General features: G+C 44.9%; 1 protein-coding gene across 4 annotated transcripts in view; it reads left to right on the forward strand.

Moving 5' to 3' along the window:
- The first annotated feature begins 6,436 nt into the window (after nt 1–6,436).
- Nucleotides 6,437–23,399, forward strand: part of GAB1 (GRB2 associated binding protein 1) — a 241,153-nt gene continuing 224,190 nt past the window's right edge. For 2 of the 4 annotated variants that reach the window (XM_063920409.1, XM_063920410.1), the window contains exon 1: nt 6,437–7,055. In XM_063920409.1, coding sequence (XP_063776479.1) covers nt 6,948–7,055 — 108 coding nt within the window. In that variant the 5' untranslated portion in view covers nt 6,437–6,947. The remainder of the gene's footprint in view (nt 7,056–23,399) is intronic. The other 2 variants (XM_063920411.1, XM_063920412.1) reach the window with 1 other exon arrangement.

Below are 23,399 nucleotides of genomic sequence, written 5' to 3' on the forward strand. Positions count from 1 at the left end.
CATTTGGTATGCTTAGGGGCACCAGCAGCTTCTGCTGATTAAAATGATATGCGGCATGCCTATATTCTGTGTGTATTCCTGGAAATTACTGTAATGTAGCATTTCGTATGCAGATACAGCCGCAGTGGCACACAGTATATAGGCATGCTGCATATCATTTTAATCAGTAGAAGCTGCTTGTGCATCCTAGCCACATAGTAATGCAAATAAGATGCATTTTCATAAACAAAAGGTGCCCGACGTTAGCAGAGCTGCCAGCTGACTCATGTCAGGCATCTCTTGCAGAACTAGCGGCGGTGCTAGGGGGCACCAGCCAAAATCTTGCCTAGAACAGAGGCAGAACTCTGGGAGGCAACGGAGTCATCTGCCGCCGGGCTCCTGCTCTGAGGGGGGGCACCTCTCCTCCCATTCTGTGACACCATAGAATTAAGTTAATTGATAGCTGCCACTGTCTTTTCAGTGGCCGAATTCCTCAGTGGTGCCTGCACCTTACAAATTACACCCTCTTTATTATACTGAATATACACATTTTACAAGTGTCATACCCAGTATTAGAAACCACAACCTATTACACTGGAAGCGGCACCTTATGATGAAGCTGTTTGCTCATGTATAGGAAATATGAGAATTTTAACTATATGAAGATACTTCTCTGACAATTAAATGTAACTTCATATAGTTAGAATTCTCATGCTTCCTCTACAGGAGCAAATAACTCCATCAGTAAAGTGTCTGCTGTTAGTGTAACAGGTCATGGGTTCTAATCCTGGGTATGACTGCTAAGAAATGTGTGATTTAAAATAAAAGACAATTGAATGTATAAATACAGTATATACATTTTTTTCAGAACACTACACACACACACACACACACACACACTTGTATATATATATATATATATATATATATATATATATATGTATACGCATATCTACATACACATATTTATCCTAATATAGTAAATGGGGGGCATCAATATTTATCTTGCCTCCGGGCAACTGGGACGAACTTACGCCACTGGCCTAGGGCATCATATTGGTTAGGGCCGGCTCTGGTTGTAGCATCACTATAGGTTTGTTGCAGTGTTCCCAATTTCCAATTCCAGATTTGTTGGGCAAAATTTGTGTTTAAAGTGCTGTGATACATACCTAACATGAAAACTAACAAACTAAGGTCCTGATTAAGAGATGGACGGAAATTGATGCCACTTGTAAGCGATTCTGAATTACCGTCCAATCTGAAGTGGGAGCATGCAGGAGACGTCTCAGTAGAAGAGACGACTACTGCGTTTAGCTGTGATCCAAGCACTGCGACCGACGTCGCAAGCTTATCTGGTCATGCAAACGGCCAGCTGAGTAAGCCTCAGCTAAAGCAGCTGACCAACAGAAGGGGGGTCTGCGAGGCCAGGAAGTCTGTGTGGCTGTACTCTCCCAGAAAATGGGGGATACATGCCCATTTTCAGGAACACTCGCCCGCCCCTCCCCTCAACGCTGCTGCCTGTCAGTCAGACAGTGGACCTTGTGCAGCAGCATTTTACCAATAACTGGAAATCTACGTGTTGCGGTGCACCTGCATTTTTCTCTGAATCAGGACCTAAGTACATAAACAAGGGAAAAACATAAAAACATTATTTTTCTGAATTATACGGGGAAATTTCACCCAATCAGTTTCCTACTGGGAAACTTCATATTTCCCAGTAGGGAAGGGAAATAACCCAGTAAGCAGAATGTTCCCAATCAAGGAAATAAATAAATAAATAAATAATAACCCTATAAAAACCTGTAAGTGGAAACACTGGTTAGTTGGCTTGTGCTGTATTCATTGGCAATGATTGTAATGCAGACAGATTTTACAGAACACTGATTAATGGATGACATGGGGACATCTTTTGATGCATTTTTAGGACACATTTGAAGCCTACCTTGACCCCTGACAGTGAACAAACACACTTGTGACCTGGGTTACCTATTAGTAACTAGACTGAGTGAAGACACCTATAGAGTATATCATGACATAGGGGATCATTCAGATGTGATTGCTGGGCTGCTGATTTTGCTGTTCTACGTTCAGATAGTCGACACCTCCAGGGGGAGTGTATATTCGCCGTGCAAGTGTACGATTGCGTGTGTATGCCGAGCTGCTAAAATTCACTTTGTGCTCACTGTAATTGAGGGTATTCTGTCGTCATTTGTTTGGGGTAACACAGCACAGATTTCTATTAAGACACTATATCGACCACAGTCTCTGGGGGGAGCGGGTCTTCCCAATTTGAGATTATATTATGTTGCTGCACAGCTGTCCCATCTTTCTAGATTGACTGTGGATTCGGTGGATTTGACTATGGAGGGGTTCCTGGCTGAGCGGGTGGAGTCTTCTACTTTTTCTCTCTCTCCCCTTCAATTCCTTCTCTCTGGCCGGTCAGCTACTGGTTTGCCTCCTTTACTGCGGCAGGCCTTATTGGGTTGGCGCTATGCGCATACCCTATATGATTGGTCCGATCACGATAAATGTGCTCCACTATGGTTCAACGACACATATTCCGAGCTCCATAAGCTATCACTGGACAATATATGGATTATTAAAGGCGTACTGACTGTGGGCCAATTATATCATGAAGGAGTATTCAAATCCTTCCAACATTTAAAAGATGAATTTAATGTTCCTAATTCTGCTTTGTTTAGATATATCCAGCTAAGACACGCTGTGCAAGCCCAGTTTCCCTGAGATTCGCTCGTAATTTCCGATTCACCTGTTAAATCGCTATTGTCTACTCTGGGCCAGAGAGGGAAAATATCTGCCACGTATACTGCTCTGAATGATAGCTTTAACCCAGATCAATTAAATAGTCTCCGTCCAAATGGGAGATGGATCTGGGACCCCTATCTAATGAACAATGGCTCCAAATACTTGGATCTCTTAAATGTGCTACGCCTTTTATTAGATATAGACAGGTGTTTTACTATGTTTACACAGAATATACCGCACTCCTGTATCCATGCAGAGGGCAGGGCTTAGAGATAATTCCTATTGTCCCAAATGTCACGCTGCTGATGCCGGGTTCTGGCATCCACTATGGAACTGCCCTGTGATCTCTGCATTCTGGGAAGCGGTGTGGCAAGATGTGATTCTGACTACCCCTTCCCTTCCTGCTTTGAGTCCTAGCATATTCATATTTGGCCTTGACCTTGAAGAAACGCACTCGCTTCCTATATATAAATACGTCCTCTGTCTTACTACTCTAGCTAAGGTCATTATAGTGAGAGTTTGGTTTCCAGCTGATTCACCCAATATATGTCAGTGGAGGGCGTTGGTTAACGATGTGGCCAGGCATGAGAGATATATGTATAAAACATGTGGATCTGTTTCTAAATTCACGGAGAAATGGGATGGTTGGTACAACTCTAGGCTGGGCTGACCTGCATTATGCACATAGAATAATTTGGCTATACGTGGTGATACTTGATATCATTGGCCTTTCTATAATGGGTGCAATGTGTGCGGTGCACACGGGCCCCTGGGTCCAGGGGGGGCCAACACCGCACACATTGCACCCATTTAAATACTTACCTTACCAGAGTCCAGCGGCGGAAACAGCGTCCGCGGCGAAAATCACCACCAAAATGGCCGCCGCGCATGCGCGGTAGCCAAATTGGTCTCCGGATCATGGCGGGCGCCATGTTTCCGGAGACCTGCGCATGCGCAGTAGACTACGGCACATTGCCAGAGTCTACAGCAACGTTCAGAGGAGGGGGACCACCCGGAGGTGCACACGGGCACCCTCCTCTGTAGAAACACCCCTGCTTGATATATACTCTAGTGTCTGCTCAAACCAGTTCAGATTTCAGTGTTCTGCTGTATTGAGATACTATGGTTATTTTTTTTTTTTTTTTATATTTGCTGAAGCCTTTTATTACATGGTATGAGGATGGAAAACAATACCACACAGACGCACATATGAATCTTGTTATTTTTTTCTTTTTACCATGTTGTTTATTGATGGCATATGCTATGTTATGGTTTTTATTAGTGATGTGCACCGGACATTTTTCGGGTTTTGTGTTTTGGTTTTGGATTCGGTTCCGCGGCCGTGTTTTGGATTCGGACGCGTTTTGGCAAAACCTCCCTGAAATTTTTTTGTCGGATTCAGGTGTGTTTTGGATTCGGGTGTTTTTTTTACAAAAAACCCTCAAAAACAGCTTAAATCATAGTATTATTAACCTCAATAACCATAATTTCCACTCATTTCCAGTCTATTCTGAACACCTCACAATATTATTTTTAGTCCGAAAATTTGCACCGAGGTCGCTGAATGACTAAGCTAAGCGACCCAAGTGGCCGACACACACAACTGGCCCATCTAGGAGTGGCACTGCAGTGTCAGACAGGATGGCACTTAAAAAAATAGCCCCCAAACAGCACATGATGCAAAGAAAAAAAGAGGTGCACCAAGGTCGCTGTGTGACTAAGCTAAGCGACCCAAGTGGCCGAAACAAACACCTGGCCCATCTAGGAGTGTCACTGCAGTGTCAGACAGGATGGCAGATTTAAAAAATAGTCCCCAAACAGCACATGATGCAAAGAAAAAAGAGGTGCAATGAGGTAGCTGTGTGGCTAAGCTAAGCGACCCAAGTGGCCGACACAAACACCTGGCCCATCTAGGAGTGGCACCGCAGTGTCAGACAGGATGGCAGATTTAAAAAATAGTCCCCAAACAGCACATGATGCAAAGAAAAAAAGAGGTGCAATGAGGTAGCTGTGTGGCTAAGCTAAGCGACCCAAGTGGCCGACACAAACACCTGGCCCATCTAGGATTGGCACTGCAGTGTCAGACAGGATGGCAGATTTAAAAAATAGTCCCCAAACAGCACATGATGCAAAGAAAAAAAGAGGTGCACCAAGGTCGCTGGATGGATAGTATACTTGACGACACAGAGGTAGGTAGAGCAGTGGACTACTGTACAGTACTGCTATATATTATATACTGGGGGTCAGCAAAATTATGCACTGTCCTCCTACTACTGCGCACAACAACTAAAATGCACCACAGGTATGGATGGATAGTATACTTGACGACACAGAGGTAGGTAGAGCAGTAGACTACTGTACCGTACTGCTATATATTATATACTGGTGGTCAGCAAAATTATGCACTGTCCTCTTACTACTGCGCACAACAACTAAAATGCACCACAGGTATGGATGGATAGTATTCTTGACGACACAGAGGTAGGTAGAGCAGTGGACTACTGTACCGTACTGATATAATACTGGTGGTCACTGGTCAGCAAAATTCTGCACTGTCCTCCTACTATATACTACAATGCAGCACAGATATGGAGCGTTTTTCAGGCAGAGAACGTATAATACTGGTGGTCACTGGTCAGCAAAACTCTGCACTGTCCTCCTACTATATAATACTGGTGGTCCCCAGTCCCCACAATAAAGCACACTGAGCACAGATATTTGCAGCACACTGAGCACAGATATTTGCAGCACACTGAGCACAGATATTTGCAGCACACTGAACACAACTGAGAGAACGCTGCACACGTCCTCTCCAATGCACGAGTGAAAATGGCGGCGACGCGCGGCTCCTTATATAGAATACGAATCTCGCGAGAATCTGCCAGCGGGATGATGACGTTCGGGCGCGCTCGGGTTAACTGAGCAAGGCGGGAGGATCCGAGTCTGCCTCGGACCCGTGTAAAATGGGTGAAGTTCGGGGGGGTTCGGATTCCGAGGAACCGAACCCGCTCATCTCTAGTTTTTATGAGTATATGTACTGTTTGTACGTTTCAAAACTCAATAAAAAAAAACATGATTAAAAAAAAAATTCACTTTGTGCAGTCTCTGCGCAGCCCAGGACTTACTCCTACAGTGTGATGACAACAGGCTGATCGGGGTCAGAGTTGACGTCAGACACCCTCCCAGAAAACGCTTGGGAACGCCTGCGTTTTTCCGGACACTCACAGTAAGCGGTTAGTTACCACCCACAAACTACCTCTTCCTATTAATCACCTTGCGAACGGCCGTTCAAATGGATTTTCGCACCATCCCGTCACTGACCAGCGATGCCCTTTGTTGCTGTCCGACGGGCGCACATACGCATGGGCAGTCAGTACCTGATCGCCCGCTGTGCTAAAATGCACAGCATGGATCAGATCTGAATGACCCCCATAATTCTATATAATACTGTACGTATAACATTAGTGTGAGAAACTTCATGAGAGCAATGGGCCGGAGAGGCATGGGTATTATATGATGGGTATATATGATGGGCACACATGGCTCTGTGACTGGCAGAAATCCTAAGGAAACCCGGCGCAGCAGGTAATAATAAGTCACACACACACGACTGATGTATAATAATACAGAATGTATGCAGAAGGGAGGCGTGGAGGACAGAGGGAGGGACAGCAGGACGACGCTGGCAGCGAGGGGCGGTGGAGGGAGGAGGGGAAGGAACAGGGAGAAAAAAAATAAAGATTCACAGTTGGGGGAAAAATGTGTCTGTTGCACGATCTATCCCCTACAGGGTCAGAGGACAGCGCTCCGGGCGGCCCCGTCCCCCCCAAATCCTCCCTCGTCCGGGATCACTGCTAGTCCATGCCGAGGGAGAGTCCCGACTTCTGTTCCTGAGGGGGAACTTGTAGCCAGAGCAAGACGGGAAGAAGAGGCAACCAGACGCCCAGCGACTCCTGCCGGGGAAAGGGGCGGCCAGAGGGTGGGGAGCCGGCCTGAGCCTCTCTCTCCCCGGAGCTCTCTCCTCTTTCCACCCCGGCACATAACACAGGAACGGAGATAAAAGTTTTCCAAAGTTTTGGAGTCGCAGCGTGTGCGGCCCTGAGCGCAGTACCCGGGGGGGCTGCCCGATCCTGGAACTCGGCTTCATCAGCCTGCTCTCGGATACCAGGAGGAGACCCTCTGCGGGTCTGAGCGGCAGAGGGATGATGAGCTCCGGAGGAGCCGGCGGAGTGGGCTCAGGAGGCGGCGGGGAGGTGGTGTGCTCGGGCTGGCTCCGCAAATCACCGCCGGAGAAAAAGTTAAAACGTTTCGTAAGTATCCTGCATTCGGCGAGTTTGGCTGTAGTAGGAACAATCAGGGAGTGGGCCTCAGCGTGCCTGGGATCTCAACTGCAGGGCAGGGGTGACCTAACTATGGGTGCCTGCTGCTGGGCACGGGGATGTGGTGACCTTACTACATGGGTGCCTGCAGCTGGGCACAGGGACGGGTGATCTAACTATATAGGTGTCTGCAGCTGGGCACATGGAGGGGTGATCTAACTATATGGGTGCCTGCTGCTGGGCACGGGGATGGGTGTCTGCTGCTTGGCACAGGGAGGGGTGACATAAATATATGGGTGCCTGCTGCAAGACACGGGGATGGGTGTCTGCAGCTGGGCACAGGGAGGGGTGACCTAACTATATGGGTGCTTGCAGTTGGTCACAGGGAGGGGTGACCTAATTACAGAGGTGCCCACAGCAGAACACAGGGAGGGGTGCCTGCAGCTGGGCAGTGGGATGGGTTGACCTAACTACATGGGTGCCCTCAGCTGGGCACAGGGATGGGATGACAAACCTACATGGGTGTCTACAGCTGGGCACAGGGAATGGGTGACCTAACTACATGGGTGCCTGCATCAGACACAGTGAGGGAGCTATAAGGCATGTGCAGTGTGTTTACAAGCGCTGCTTGTGTTTTGGCTGTGCCCTATAGAGTTATTAGTACTGACATTGGATATGTCTGTTCTGGATATAGCAGTGTCACATCTTGTTACAGTATTTGCTGGTTTATAAGTGTATACAATGATCTGCCAGGAGTTACCTCTCCTTTTCAGGTATTTCCTGGACAGCTTGCTGTAGTTCTTTATGGAAAGTAGTGCATGGTCTGTGCTCTATTCTTGTTAAAAAAATATTATCTGCATGTCATTGTAACTACTGTGTTCTAGGAAAGTGCTGACTGTAACGCAATATTGTTTTGTATCCGTCTCCAGCTCTGACAGTCGCCTGAACTTTTGTTTCATAGTAATAATAGTAGTTATTACACTGATTCTGTGTCTCTAGAGCACACAGGACTCAACAGAAATTACTTTTAAACTTAAACAAATCAAATGATTGAATAGTGAAACTAGTTATAGTGTAGCTCAGGTTTTTATATAGTTGAATTAATTTAGCATTTGATATGAATATGAACACTTGTATATATTCCTTTATGATTCCAAACAGAGCTATAAACTGCACTGCATTCCATTCTTCATTCCTATTGGGACACATGCCACCTATGGAGGGGGTTGGGTGATGTCTGTGCCAGTTGTCCTTACTAATGGGAGGGATCAGGACTTATGTTTGTAGTGTGCGCTGGTTGTTATTCAGAGCTAAGAGTTCTGTTTCAAAACAGTCGGCTCTTGTGGGTAGTATAGCCTGTGTGGGAACCCTGGTTGGCAGATCTCTCATCAGGCGGCTTCACGTAACAGTGTGCTGAGAGGGCAGATTCCTGCAGACAGTGGAAAGGCTGCAAGTTGAGCACTGATATCAGTAATGTAATACAACATTCTGTTTGTAGCGTAAACTAGCGTACATTTACCTGTGCCTTTGATCTCTATGGACTTGTTCACACCTCCAAGCTGCTGCTAAAGCCGGAAAACTGCTTCACATGTTATGAATGGTTTCTCAGGGCCTCATTCCCACTTTTGCATTCAGAAGTGACGCTGCTTTTTATAAGTTAGAATTAGAAAGTAGAATTACTTATTTTGACTGCATTAACATGGGCCACAAGTACAATAGATTCTGTTGGTGGGAGTAAACCATATAGAAGGCTCATAGTAAACATACATCTGATGCACATTTCCAGTTACGTTTATTTTCCCAGTTTGTACAGCATGTACATGTACGCTTAGGGTGCATACACATGGTGTGATGTTTGACTATATACTTGCGATACCGTTGCGCGCTCCCGTGGGGTCGGTATCGCAAGAAAAAGTAGACTGTGCAGGCAAGGTAATGTTGACTATGGGGTAATTCAGATCTGATCGCTGCTGTGCGTTTCCGCACAGCGGGCGATTAGGTTATTACAGCGCTTGTGTATGCACAGCATTGCACACGCGCGTCAGACAACAACAACTGGCATCGCCGGTCAGCGACGGGATGGTGCAAAAAATCCGATCGCATGGGCGTTCGCAAGGTGACTGACAGGAAGAGGCCATTTGTGGGTGGCAACTGAGCATTTACTGGGAGTGTCTGGAAAAATGCAGGCGTTATCGGGGAGGGTGTCTGACGTCGGCTCCGGCCCGTTCTCATCGCACTGGAGTAGCAAGTCCTGGGTTGCACAGAGACTGCACAAAGTGGATTTTTGCAGCGCAGCTATCACATGCGATCGCACACTTGCACGCTGAATTTACACTCCCCCTGGAGGCGGTGTCTATTTGATCACAGGACAGCAAAATTAGCAGCCCAGCGATCAGATCTGAATTAGGCCCCATATTGTGTACAATCTAGTTTCTAGTATAGTCAAAATCGCAAATAGTCAATATCGGTGGTTCTGGGCTTCGGGGAGTCCAAGGGAAATCGCAAAGTCGATATCGGCACTTAGTCAATATCTCAACGTGTGTATGCACCTTAACACTTTACCGACTATCCCAGCCGTACAGACCAACAATAAATAGAGATCACTTTTGTGCAGAAATGTAGAGAAATACTCTTAATTAAAATTTGTTTTAATGAATGGCAGGTGCCCTTTCTTTTTGTAGTATTACGCAATACTGAGTCTTGTAACTTGGAAGTTTGCTGTACTTTGTCTCTGCCAGGAACACTTTATCTGTTGTGTGGCCGACTTTAGCTAATCTTTGCATCCACTTTCTCCAGATTTGGCTGGAGTCCATTGCTTTGCATTCCACATTTTATGTTAATGTATTGTTCTGTATTTCTGATGACATATCTCCCTGTTCTTTGGTTTATCTACAAAGCAAGAAAGAGCAATATTGACAGATATGTTGGTAAACTAGCACTGTAGTGACACTAATAAAAAGTAAATATGCTATACAGATATTATGGTAATCGGAAATTGGCTCAACTAACTTCATAAAACAGCACTGTTGTTTATTTACAAATAAACAATAAACTAAAAGCAAAGCACAATGTATCTTTACCAAAATAGAATACAACTCCATTCAACCTTAAAGGCTTTAAAACCGTTTCTTATAGCATTCCCCATAACCTATTATAGTTCTTTCTCCATTACAATTACAGTGTCACTGGTGCCCATTTTCAAACATGTTGTTGGTGGTGGTCTACCCATTGTGCTCTCTCTTAGTCATCTGACCAGGAATTCAACTATTGGTACAGTAATGGAGAAGCTTATTTATCAGCCAGAACTGGCCAGTGTACCAGTATGTTGCTTTACAGAAGGTCTGCAAATACATCCGTTTTATATGTAGTTTTTTTAATTGATTTTTTTTCTATTTCTTTACACACTAGTATCTGTTGACTAAAGTGGCTTATTGAAGCAAGAACACGGGTACAAATCTTTGTGGTACCAGAAATGAGGAATTCTGCAATCTGTTTATGAAATATGAATTATTTAAGCTATACGATGATAGAAAAGAGTATGTGAAAACCCATTTGCAAGCAGAGTTTCTTATATTTTCTGCACTTGCCCTGATATTGCAGCATGTTTTCATAAGCTGAGCTCAACAATGATTATCTGGATTGCCGTAATGCTGGGGACACATAATACCATAAATCGGGCGATGTTGCTGCATGTAATACACCTTCCCAGATCACATGTAAAGGTAAATTGCACTGTCGTACAGTGGATTGAGCAGTGTGTATGGTGGTGTGATGTATTGTTACATTGCATCGTCTGGTTGCACCATCAGGTGTGTTCCCAGCTTTAGATCCAGTAGGAAGATGATGACCTTGATCTGTGTGTGAAGTCCTCTTCCTACTTCACTCATAGACTCGATTGTTTAATCCGAAAGCCAGACACCTGTATTTTGGACAACTTAACCACCCATGTGTGTTGCAAAATGAGACTTTTGTACTGTTGTTTAGTGGTCACCTCAAGTCCAGGTTTAAGTACTCCTAATACAGGATCAGTATGATTTGCTGATGGATGGGATGCCGGTGGTTAGAATACCGACAGCGGCATCCCGTCCATCAGAATCCCGACAGCCCCCCAGTAAGCCCCCTAACCCTCCCTTGTGGGTGCCTAACCCTAACCCTGTCTGCTTTGTGCCTAACCCTCCCTCCCTGGTACCTAACCCTAACCTTCCCGGCCCTTAAGCCTAACCCTAACCCCCCTTCTTCTGGCTAAACCTAATTCCCCCCCTTCCCCTGCGCTGTCCAGACGATCGGGATGCTAGTTGCCGGTAATGTGACGCTGGGATCCTGTGCGGCGTCAGTATCTTGATGCCGGCATTGCCTCTTGCTTCGGGATCCGGGCATCAGTATATCGACTGCCAGGATCCCGTCTGCCGGGAAGCTAACTGCTCTTCCCCCTAATACAGGTACATTTTACAGGCCATGTTGGAGCTTACAGTATGTTCTCCTACCACAGGAACACATACCCACCATGGCTATTTTGTTTGGGAGCCTGTGAAATCTATGACTGTTTGAACCAGTATTACAAAAAATGGTTGGGCTTGCCGAAATATGTGTGGATAAAATTAATGCAAAAAGGATTCTCTGGCACTTGTTGAATGTTGTCATCGACTAGGTGATTTGTTGGTTAACTTTTAAGCACTTAATTTTTCGGTTATTAGCTTTGTTATCTGTTGTATTAACAACTTAAAATTAATTTCTAATGAGAGCAAAATAGGCTGCATCTGGATGTGATATAGGTGTAACCAGGTCTAAAAATTGCAAGGGATGGTCAAACACTATCCCCAGACAGAATATAAAATGGTGTCTAACATTGAATAAAACTGTTAAATTGGAGCCCAAGCTATGAGCTAGCCTTTGTCGCTAATGCTTGTGTGTCTGTGTGGATGCGAATCCCCATAGCAGTGTTCCAAAAGCTAGTGTATAACAATTACAGAAAAACTGTCGTTCATACAAATTGATTACATCCGTGATTTAACCAATTTATCTGAATCACAGGTTTTGTCTATTTTCCAGTGTTTGGAAGCAAATGGTCGATTATCATTTTGCACTCATCCAATACAAGATTTTCATTCCAACCAGCCAGATCTGGCAGATGATTTGTCAGAAAGTTGTATAGTGTATGCCTAGCTTAAGTCTTACCAAAGCTCGAGTCTAATGCTATGTACACATTATGAGATCCCATACAATAATATATTGCATGATATTGTATAAGATATCGGATCGTGTGTACACACTACAAACAATGTCTAGAAACAAAGTCATCACTGGAGTTCTAAAGCACACAATATCGCCTCATCAAGACTGCATGCAGTCCGATGTACGAGGTCGCATGCGACCCGCGGGAGCGCGCATCGTACGTCTGATCATGCATACACATTATGAAATATCATGTAGGACTGAACAATATCGTTCAGATTGTGTACGATATTGCATAGTGTGTATGGACCATAAAGCTGGATACACACTATAAGATCTATCCAGTCTGGCTGGTTGGAGCAAAAATCTTGTAATGTCTGGGAGCAAATTACAATCAACCATTTGCTCCCAAAATCTGGGAAATGGACAAAAACTGTTGCTCATCTAAATTGATTAAGTGGTTGTTTCCAATTTTCTCCCATACATTACCGGATTCTAGTTCCAACAAGAAAGGTTGGACAGATCTTATAGTGTGTACCCAGCTTTAGATTCACTAAAGTTTGGAGAGAGAGAAAATACCAGCCAATCAGCTTCCTATAGATTGTAAGCATGCGAGCAGGGACTTCGTCTGTCCGTTTGTTTTTACCCAGTTTTGTTTTATTACTGTTAACATTGTAAAGCGCAATGGAATATTCTGTGCTCTATAAGGAACTGTTAATAAATAAATAAACTGCCATGTAACTAGCTGTGTTTGAAGCTGGCTATACATTTTATCAGAGGTTCCCAAGGCACCCAAATGGTCCTGGTTTTAAATGTATCCATGCTTGGCCACAGGTGACTTAATTAGCACCTAAGTCAATTTGATTTAACCATCTGTGCTGAGCCATGGATATACCTAAATCCTGGACTGTTGGGGTGCCTTGAGGACCGCGTTTGGGAACCTCTGCATTATATGATACTCATGCAAACTAGGCAATTCATTGATTTGGTTTGAATGATTGTTGTTCACTGTGTGGCACTGAAGGATGATTGCTTACAGATGAAAACAGCTAAAAACAACTGACTGAATCATTTGGTTTGATTTTCATACCTGTCAGATCCACCCGCCCTTCATTCAGCCCACTTCATGCTGTGAATAGAGCTAACCTCCATACATGGTGTAGGATATGGATGTGCTCCAAGTGTGGAGTAGTCAATTGCTGCTGGTTTGCTGCACCGTATTGGCAGTTTTACTGCAAGGGATGCTTAGAGAATAGGTTTTGAACACTTTGTTAAAATTAAGGATTTGTCTAAGGCCGTATTCATTATTATTACTGTTATTATTTTAACATCAATGTGTAGATGCTGGCTTGTGAAAAACTTTACTGTAATAAATACATTTGTAAGTTACGGTTGTATTTAAGCTGAGAAAAATGGTAGTTTTGAGGTGGCGCTACTACCTAATAAGATCTGGTAGTGCTGATCCTGATCTTGCACCAGCTGGAACCCTGTAATACTAATTGTATTAATCACCCTTATATAACAGCAACAGGGGGGTTGGGTGGGGTCGCTCTGGGAGAAAATAACTGCATGGAGCATCCCCCAGGGCTGTGGCCCTTCCACGACCTCCTTTTAGTATGTAGTATTGCAGCTTTATAGGATATTTGAATGAAAAATGCAGACGAAGTCCCTGAAAACTGTTCTGTAGGAAACTATATTGAAAATGTAGTTTTGTCTAATAACCAATGAAACAGTGGTGGACTCTTTCTTTTTTTTTCTTTTTTTTTTTTAAATCTAACTTGTACTATAAAAATAAGGCAACAGAAGAATGTCCCAAATGTATTAAGTCTAAAGGCCCATATAGACGGGAGAGATGTGTGCTGAGTGAACCGCTTAGCACACATCTCTCCCGCCGCTCAGCACAGCGGAGCGCGATGTGTGCTGAGCGATGCGGGGGAGGACGGGGGCCGCTCATTTCACCCAGCGGATGAAATGAACGACGTGCTAGATTGGCCTGCATGCAGGCCAATCTAGCACCGGCGATAGATCGCTGAGGTGGGTACACACGAGTGATCTGTGCATAAAATCTAAGCAGTCTAGTCAGATTGCTTAGATTTTAAGCATGGATCTCTCCGTGAGTACCCCCTTTAGAATGTGATAAAGTGGAGGCAGATAAAGAGTGATAAAGCACCAACCAAGCAGCTCCTGTCATTTTTCAAACACATCCTTTAGAATGGCAGTTAGGTAGCTGATTGGCTGGTACTTTATCACTTTTTATCAGTCTCCACTTTATTTTATTTTTTTGTAAGGCTTAATACATTTGGTCCAAATTTTATTATACCCCTTTTTTATGTGACCTTTGAAATTGCTGTGTCTATTAACTTGGCAAATAACTGGGTTTCAGCTGCATGACCCTGATCGGGGTCCCGGGTAGACTCCTTTTCCTCTAATCAAAAGCCTGGGTTTTGCACATTCACATGAAAAAACCCAGGATTTTTATGTCCGTGGAAAAGGGCTATTAATGTCCTAAAGTACATACTTATTGAAACGGCATAATTATTTTTTGTTCTAGATTTAATTGCATTTTGCAGTTCTTGTAAGTGGTCCTTATAAGACACACAGAGCTAGGTGCATCATCGCTTGGAAAGTGATAAAATGGAGAGGGAAAAAGCACCAGCGAGAGGGTAGTGAGCTGAAATGATGATACCACGCCGGTCAGCAGAAACAGAACGGGTGTGGAAGGGGGTGGAAAGAATTGAATACCACCCAAAGACTTTCACCGTTTATGAAAACACTTAAGCATTCACATTTTGGTTTTGGTACTCTGCTTGAACATACGGTTTGCTTTTTCTTTTCTTGTAGGTTTTATTATAACCGGCAGTAAAGTGCTTTAGAAGATATTAAAATTACAAAGTAGCCTTTAGTAGTTTGAACCCCACAATATTTGTTAACCACTAAACCATTTTGTAAGGCTGTTCTCCGTTAATGGACTCAAAGACCACACATTTTCTGTCATTAACTTGGTTATTTGTTTTGGAAAAACTGTTCTGGTATTTAGCACTTTACTTCATAAACATTAAAGAATAAAAGCACAATTACAGTTAACATTGTAACATAAAATATTCATGTAATTTGTTCAGTTTGCCTGCAATGCCCCCCTCCTGTTTTACACTTTGTGCAACTAATAGTCCAATATCCATCAGATTTCAACTGCTTACCAGTCCCTGGACTTGCTGGACTTGCTTAATACGTAGCAATGACCTGATTCAAACATTAACAGTAGGGGGGGTACTGATACTCCCACCCATTGTTGTGCATTTGTCACAACAGGCTCACCACATTGGGGCTGGTGGGAGCAAAGCAAATAACTTTTTGTATCTGAAATCCTAAATTGTAGTGTAAAACTAAAGAGGTCCAGTTCTTGTGGTCTACAGGCAAAAGCAGAAAGTATTTACTCTGCATGCAAAAAAAAAAAAAAAATATATATATATATATATATATATATATATATACACACCTTGCATTGCAACATGGCTTGTCCAGGTGCACAGTTACTTGCTCATTCATGTTTTATTCCCAACTCAGAATCGGGCCCAGTTTCACTGGGAATTTTTCCTCCATGATTAGCTCAGTGAGTATTACAGAAAACATGTTCCCAGATGGTATCATCCAATAACTTTTGCTTTGTCATACCAGCAGTTTTCCTCTACAAATCATTTAGCAGGTATTGGTGGCAGCAAACTGAACGCTACTGGAAAATGTAGCTGCATTGAAACCTATGGTATCTGACAATCACCTGACACATAGAAGGGATTGAATCACTTCTGCTAAACAGCATTTGTTGCTGTAGAATTGCTTTTGTTCTCTGTATGTCAAAACTATAAATTACCAGAAAAAAACGCTCAGTACAGATTTTTTGCAGAGATACATTTCTTAAGAAAATCCCTCTCCAGATGCATTATTCAGTAAACTCTATTGTTTCCCTTGTGGCGTGAAACCACAGTACCCTGTATCTGCTTTAGGCAGTCCATATCAGCCTGCCAGTGCACCTAAAGGGAAGACTTTTTCTGCAAACACATTAGTAGCTTTAAAGAGCTCTCCTTTCATTTATTAACACTTATATAGCGCCAGCATATTCCATTGTGCCTTACAATTGGGAACAAAGCAGTAATAAAATGACACAGGTTGGTAATAGGTTCCTGGGGAAGCGGTTGGGATCCCTGCAGTGGAAATACTGACACTGATCGGAATGCCGACGCCCAGGATCCTGATCGACACTGCCGGGCTGCCAAAGTTGTAAGGTGAAGGGGGGGGGTTAGGTTTAGGCACCATCGGGGAGGGTTATGGCTAGGCTGCAAGGGTGGGCGGGGCAGAGGGTTAGGTTTAGGCTGCCGGAAGGGTGGGTTATGGGGGTATTGGAGGAAGGTAAGTATACTTGCATTCACCCTGTCGGGATTCTGACAATCTGGATGTGGCTGTCTGCTCTCTGCACATGTTACATCTGCACCCCATGTAGTGCACATGGGGGGTAATTCCAAGTTGATCGCAGCAGGATTTTTGTTAGCAATTGGGCAAAACCATGTGCACAGCAGGGGAGGCAGATATAACATGTGCAGAGAGAGTTAGATTTGGGTGTGGTGTGTTCAGTCTGCAATCTAATTTGTAGTGTAAAAATAAAGCAGCCAGTATTTACCATGCACAGAAATAAAATAACCCACCCAAATCTAAAGGCCCATACACATTAGACGATGTCGCTCTGTGAGCGACATCGTCTAACGTCTCCCCCTCCCGGGCCGGCCGGTCGGCGGCAGCCTGTACGCACTGAGCGATATGACCGCTCATATCGCTCAGTGATGTCACGCCCCCGCCAGCCCTGCATGAAGGTCGTGGACGACAGTCCACATCCTTCATGCATGCCCTACCGACAGCGACGATCGTTGCCGACCCGCGGGGCCGCGCATCGATCGTCGCTGGCGGCATACACATTTAACGATATAATGAGCGACGTCGCTCAAGGAGGGGGAAAATGAGCGACGTCACTCATTATATCGTTGATACCCCTTTTCCACTAGCTCAAAAAACACGGGTAAATGCACGGGGGCGCGCATTTACCCGTGTTTTTTGCAAGTGGAAAAGGGTAAACCCGGATCAAGTGACCCGTGAACCCGTGAATTACCTGGGTAGGACACGGGACTGATCCGGGTAGGGTTGTAGTGTAAACGGGAGCCATGTCGATGAGACACGGCTCCCATTTACACTGTATGGAAGGGCGGCGCTGGGAGATCAAGTGATCTCCCTGCGCCGCCCCTGCCGCGTCACTAGAAGCGTCACCAACCCGGCATATGCCGGGTTGTGACTGCTGATGGGAAAGGGGCCGAGCACGGGTCGCAGCAGGGGGCAGCTCCCGTGTCAGGCTCCCGGCTGCGACCCGTGCTCGTAAGTGGAAAAGGGGTATGAGTGTGTATGGACCTTAAGGGTGTGTACACACGGTGAGATCCTTGCTATGTCCTATTTTTACTTGAGATTTCCCTTGAACTCCCCGGAGGCCAGATAGTCAAAATCTGTCCTAACTTTTCTTGAGATCTGTACTATGTGTGCTTACGATTTTGGCTTATGTGAGATTTCGGCTTATGTGAGATGTCATTGACATGTGAGAAAAACTAGATAGTACACTGATCTAGCAAGGATTGACTTGCCTGCACAGTCTATCTTTTCTTGCGATGCCGACCTGGCGGGACCGCGCATCGGGATCGCAAGGTGACTTTCACCTTGCGATCTGCACTAACTTTTCTTACGATTTTGACTATATAGTCAAAATCTTAAGAAAAAATCTCACCGTGTGTACACACTTACTCTTTCTGCACATGTTCTATTTGCCTCCCCTGCAGTGCACATGGTTTTGCCCAATTGCTATCAAAAATCCTGCTGCGATCAACTTGGAATTACCCCCATGGTTTTACCCAACTGCTAAAAAAATTTGCTGCTGCGATCAACTCTGAATTACCTCCATGGTCAGGATTAATGTGTACTCAATGCTGAGAAATACAGGCAGGCACTTATCCATCATGCAGTACCATCAGGGAGGCATCTGTTTGGCTCCAAAATTATTCTGCAGTAGAACAATGACCCCAAACATACAGCCAATGTCATTAAGTTCTATCTTCAGCGTAAAGAAGAACAAGTAGACCAGGGAAGTGATGATTTGGCCTCCACAAATCTCAACATCTTCGAGTTTATCTGAAAAGACAGAAGGATTTGAGCAAGCATACATCCACAGAAGATCTGTGGTTTGTTTTCCAAGATGTTTGGAACAACCTCCCTGCGCAGTTCCTTAAAAAATTGTGTGCAAGTGTACCTAGAAAAAATAATGCTGTTTTGAAGGCAGAGTAGTCACACCAAATATTGTATTGATTTAGATTTCTCTACTGTTCATTCACTTAGTTTCTTTTTTACCAATTAACAAAATGCTATTAACACTTCCATTTTTGAAATCATGCTTACTTTGCAGCATTTTTTTGCACAGTACTTTATATAAAATTTCTGTTTAGAAAGTTTAATTTTGTGTTTCTGTCACCGTGGATACTATTGCACATTAGATTGTGAAAAGGGAATCACATTCATTGTGCATGCACAGTGCGGTAAAGCACTGCATAGTGAACTAGTCCGAAAGTTAGCCTTGTATATTAACATTTACTTATATAGCACTAGAGATGAGCGGGTTCGGTTAGTCGAGATCCGAACCCCCCCCCGAACTTCACCTATTTTACACGGTTCCGAGGCAACCTCGGATCTCCCGCCATGCTCGGTTAACCCGAACGCGGCCAAACGTCGTCAGCCCGCTGTCGGATTCTCGCGAGATTCGTATTCTATATAAAGAGCCGCGCGTCGCCGCCATTTTCACTCGTGCATTGGAGATTGAACAGAGGACGTGGCTGCGTTCTCTCCCTGAAAAGCTCCGTATCTGTGCTCAGTGTGCTGCAAATATCTGTGCTCAGTGTGCTGCACTGTGGGGACCACCAGTATATAATTATAGTAGTACAGTACAGTAGGCCATTGCTGTATCTTGCAGCTCTGTGTCAAGTATACTATCTCTGTGCTGCAGTATTGTGAGCAGTATATAGTAGGACAGTGCAGCATTTTGGTGACCAGCAGTATACATATAGTACAGTACAGTAGGCCATTGCTATTGATATTACTGGCATATAATTCCACACATTAAAAAATGGAGAACAAAAATGTGGAGGGTAAAATAGGGAAAAATCAAGATCCACTTCCACCTCGTGCTGAAGCTGCTACCACTAGTCATGGCCGAGACGATGAAATGCCATCAACGTCGTCTGCCAAGGCCGAAGCCCAATGTCATAGTAGAGAGCATGTAAAATCCAAAAAACAAAAGTTCAGTAAAATGACCCAAAAATCTAAATTAAAAGCGTCTGAGGAGAAGCGTAAACTTGCCAATATGCCATTTACGACACGGAGTGGCAAGGAACGGCTGAGGCCCTGGCCTATGTTCATGGCTAGTGGTTCAGTTTCACATGAGGATGGAATCACTTATCCTCCCGCTAGAAAAATGAAAAGACTTAAGATGGCAAAAGCACAGCAAAGAACTGTGCGTTCTTCTAAATCACAAATCCCCAAGGAGAGTCCAATTGTGTCGGTTGCGATGCCTGACCTTCCCAACACTGGCCGGGAAGAGGTGGCGCCTTCCACCATTTGCACGCCCCCTGCAAGTGCTGGAAGGAGCACCCACAGTCCAGTTCCTGATAGTCAAATTGAAGATGTCACTGTTGAAGTACACCAGGATGAGGATATGGGTGTTGCTGGCGCTGAGGAGGAAATTGACAAGGAGGATTCTGATGGTGAGGTGGTTTGTTTAAGTCAGGCACCGGGGAGACACCTGTTGTCCGTGGGATGAGTATGGCCATTGACATGCCTGGTCAAATTACAAAAAAAAAATCACCTCTTCGGTGTGGAATTATTTTAACAGAAATGCGGACAACAGGTGTCAAGCCATGTGTTGCCTTTGTCAAGCTGTAATAAGTAGGGGTAAGGACGTTAACCACCTAGGAACATCCTCCCTTATACGTCACCTGGAGCGCGTTCATTAGAAGTCATTGACAAGTTCAAAAACTTTGGGTGACAGCGGAAGCAGTTCACTGACCACTAAATCCCTTCCTCTTGTACCAAAGCTCCTGCAAACCACACCACCAACTCCCTCATTGTCAATTTCCTCCTTAGACAGGAACGCCAATAGTCCTGCAGGCCATGTCACTGGCAAGTCTGACGAGTCCTCTCCTAACTGGGATTCCTCCGATGGATCCTTGAGTATAACGCCTACTGCTGCTGGCGCTGCTGTTTTTGCTGCTGGGAGTCGATTGTCATCCCAGAGGGGAAGTCGGAAGACCACTAGTACTACTTCCAGTAAGCAATTGACTGTCCAATAGTCATTTGCTGTGATATTTCATCTTCCTCGCAGTCATCCTGCTGCAAAGCGGATAACTCAGGCCTTGGCAGCTGTGTTGGTGTTAAACGTGTGTCCGGTATCCACCGTTAATTCACAGGGAATTAGAGAATTTCTTAAGGTAGTGTGTCCCCGGTACCAAATACCATCTAGGTTCCACTTCTCTAGGCAGGCGATACCGAGAATGTACACAGACGTCCGAAAAAGAGTCACAAGTGTCCTAAAAAATGCAGTATTACCCAATGTCCACTTAACCACGGACATGTGGAGCAGGGCAGACTCATGACTATATGACTGTGACAGCCCACTGGGTAGATGTATTGCTTCCCGCAGCAAGAAGAGCAGCGGCGGCACCAGTAGCAGCATCTCGCAAACGCCAACTCATTCCTAGGCAGGCTACGCTTTGTATCACCGCTTTCCATAAGAGGCACACAGCTGACAACCTCTTACGGAAACTGAGGAACATCATCGCAGAATGGCTTACCCCAATTGGATTCTCCTGGGGATTTGTGACATCTGACAACGCCACCAATATTGTGCGTGCATTACATGTGGGCAAATTCCAGCACGTCCCATGTTTTGCACATACATTGAATTTGGTGGTGCAGAATTATTTAAAAAACGACAGGGGCGTGCAAGAGATGCTGTCGGTGGCCCGAAGAATTGCGGGCCACTTTCGGCATTCAGCCACCGCGTGCCGAAGACTGGAGCACCAGCAAACACTCCTGAACCTGCCCCGCCATCATCTGAACCAAGAGGTGGTAACGAGGTGGAATTCAACCCTCTATATGCTTCAGAGGATGGAGGAGCAGTAAAAGGCCATTCAAGCCTATACATCTGCCTACGATATAGGCAAAGGAGGGGGAATGCACCTGACTCAAGCGCAGTGGAGAATAATTTCAATGTTGTGCAAGGTTCTGCAGCCCTTTGAACTTGCCACACGTGAAGTCAGTTCAGACACTGCCAGCCTGAGTCAGGTCATTCCCCTCTTTTGCGGAAGCAAGAGTCCGGTCATTCCCAGGCTTTTGCAGATGCAGCTGGAGAGATTGAAGGAGGAGCTAAAACGGAGCGATTCCGCTAGGCATGTGGGACTTGTGGATGGAGCCCTTAATTCGCTTAACCAGGATTCACGGGTGGTCAATCTGTTGATATCAGAGCACTACATTTTGGCCACCGTGCTCGATCCTAGGTTTAAAGCCTACGTTGTATCTCTGTTTCCGGCAGACACAAGTCTGCAGATGTTCAAAGACCTGCTGGTGAGACACTTGTCAAGTCAAGCGGAACATGACCCGTCAACAGCTCCTCCTTCACATTCTCCCGCGACGGGGGCTGCGAGGAAAAGGCTAACAATTCTGAGCCCACCCGCTGGCGGTGATGCAGGGCAGTCTGGAGCGAGTGCTGACATCTGGTTCGGACTGAAGGACTTGCCAACGATTACTGACATGTCGTCTACTGTCACTGCATGTGATTCTGTCACCATTGAAAGAATGTTGGAGGATTATATGAGTGACAGCATCCAAGTAGGCACGTCAGACAGTCCGTACGTATACTGGCAGGAAAAAGAGGCAATTTGGAGGCCCTTGCACAAACTTGCTTTATTTTACCTAAGTTGCCCCCCCACCAGTGTGTACTTCGAAAGAGTGTTTAGTGCAGCCGGTCACCTTGTCAGAGATCGGCGTACGAGGTTACTTCCACAAAATGTGGAGAATATGATGTTCATCAAAATGAATTATAATCAATTTCTCCGTGGAGACATTCACCAGCAATTGCCTCCAGAAAGTACACAGGGACCTGAGATGGTGGATTCCAGTGGGGACGAATTAATACTCTGTGAGGAGGGGGATGTACACAGTGAAAGGGGTGATGAATCGGACGATGAGGAGGAGGTGGATTTGTGTAAGGAGAGATGGATTGCTTCTTTTTTGGTGGGGGCCCAAACCAACCAGTCATTTCAGCCACAGTCGTGTGGCAGACCCTGTGGCTGAAATGATGGGTTTGTTAAAGTGTGCATGTCCTGTTTATACAACATAAGGGTGGGTGGGTGGGAGGGCCCAAGGACAATTCCATCTTGCATCTCTTTTTTTTTTTTTTTTTTTTTTATCTCTGCATCATGTGTTGTTTGGGGACTATTTTTTTGAAGTGCCATCCTGTCTGACCCTGCAGTGCCACTCCTAGATGGGCCAGGTGTTTGTGCCGCCCACTTGTGTCGCTTAGCTTAGTCATCCAGCGACCTCGGTGCGAATTTTAGGACTAAAAATAATATTGTGAGGTGTTCAGAATAGACTGGAAATGAGTGGAAATTATGGTTATTGAGGTTAATAATACTATGGGATCAAAATTACCCCCAAATTCTATGATTTAAGCTGTTTTTGAGGGTTTAAAAAAAAAAAAACCACCGAATCCAAAACACACCCGAATCATTTTCAGGGAGGTTTTGCCAAAACGCGTCCGAATCCAAAACATGGCCGCGGAACCGAATCCAAAACCAAAACCCGAAAAATTTCCGGTGCACATCTCAATAGCACCAGCACTTTCTGTTGCGCATGTAAATTTAGAAATGTAGACAAAGTTCAACTAGACCACTCACTGTAGTGGATTGCAGTTCTGTGGGTTTTTTTTGTTTGTTTTTTGGATGGCATATGCTTGTTGAAATGTGTTTAAACCAGAGGTTCTCAAACGCGGTCCTCAAGGCACCCCAACAGTCCAGGTTTTATGTATATCCA

Source organism: Pseudophryne corroboree, chromosome 1 (assembly GCF_028390025.1).
Source record: "Pseudophryne corroboree isolate aPseCor3 chromosome 1, aPseCor3.hap2, whole genome shotgun sequence".
NCBI classification, from domain to species: Eukaryota; Metazoa; Chordata; class Amphibia; order Anura; family Myobatrachidae; genus Pseudophryne; species Pseudophryne corroboree.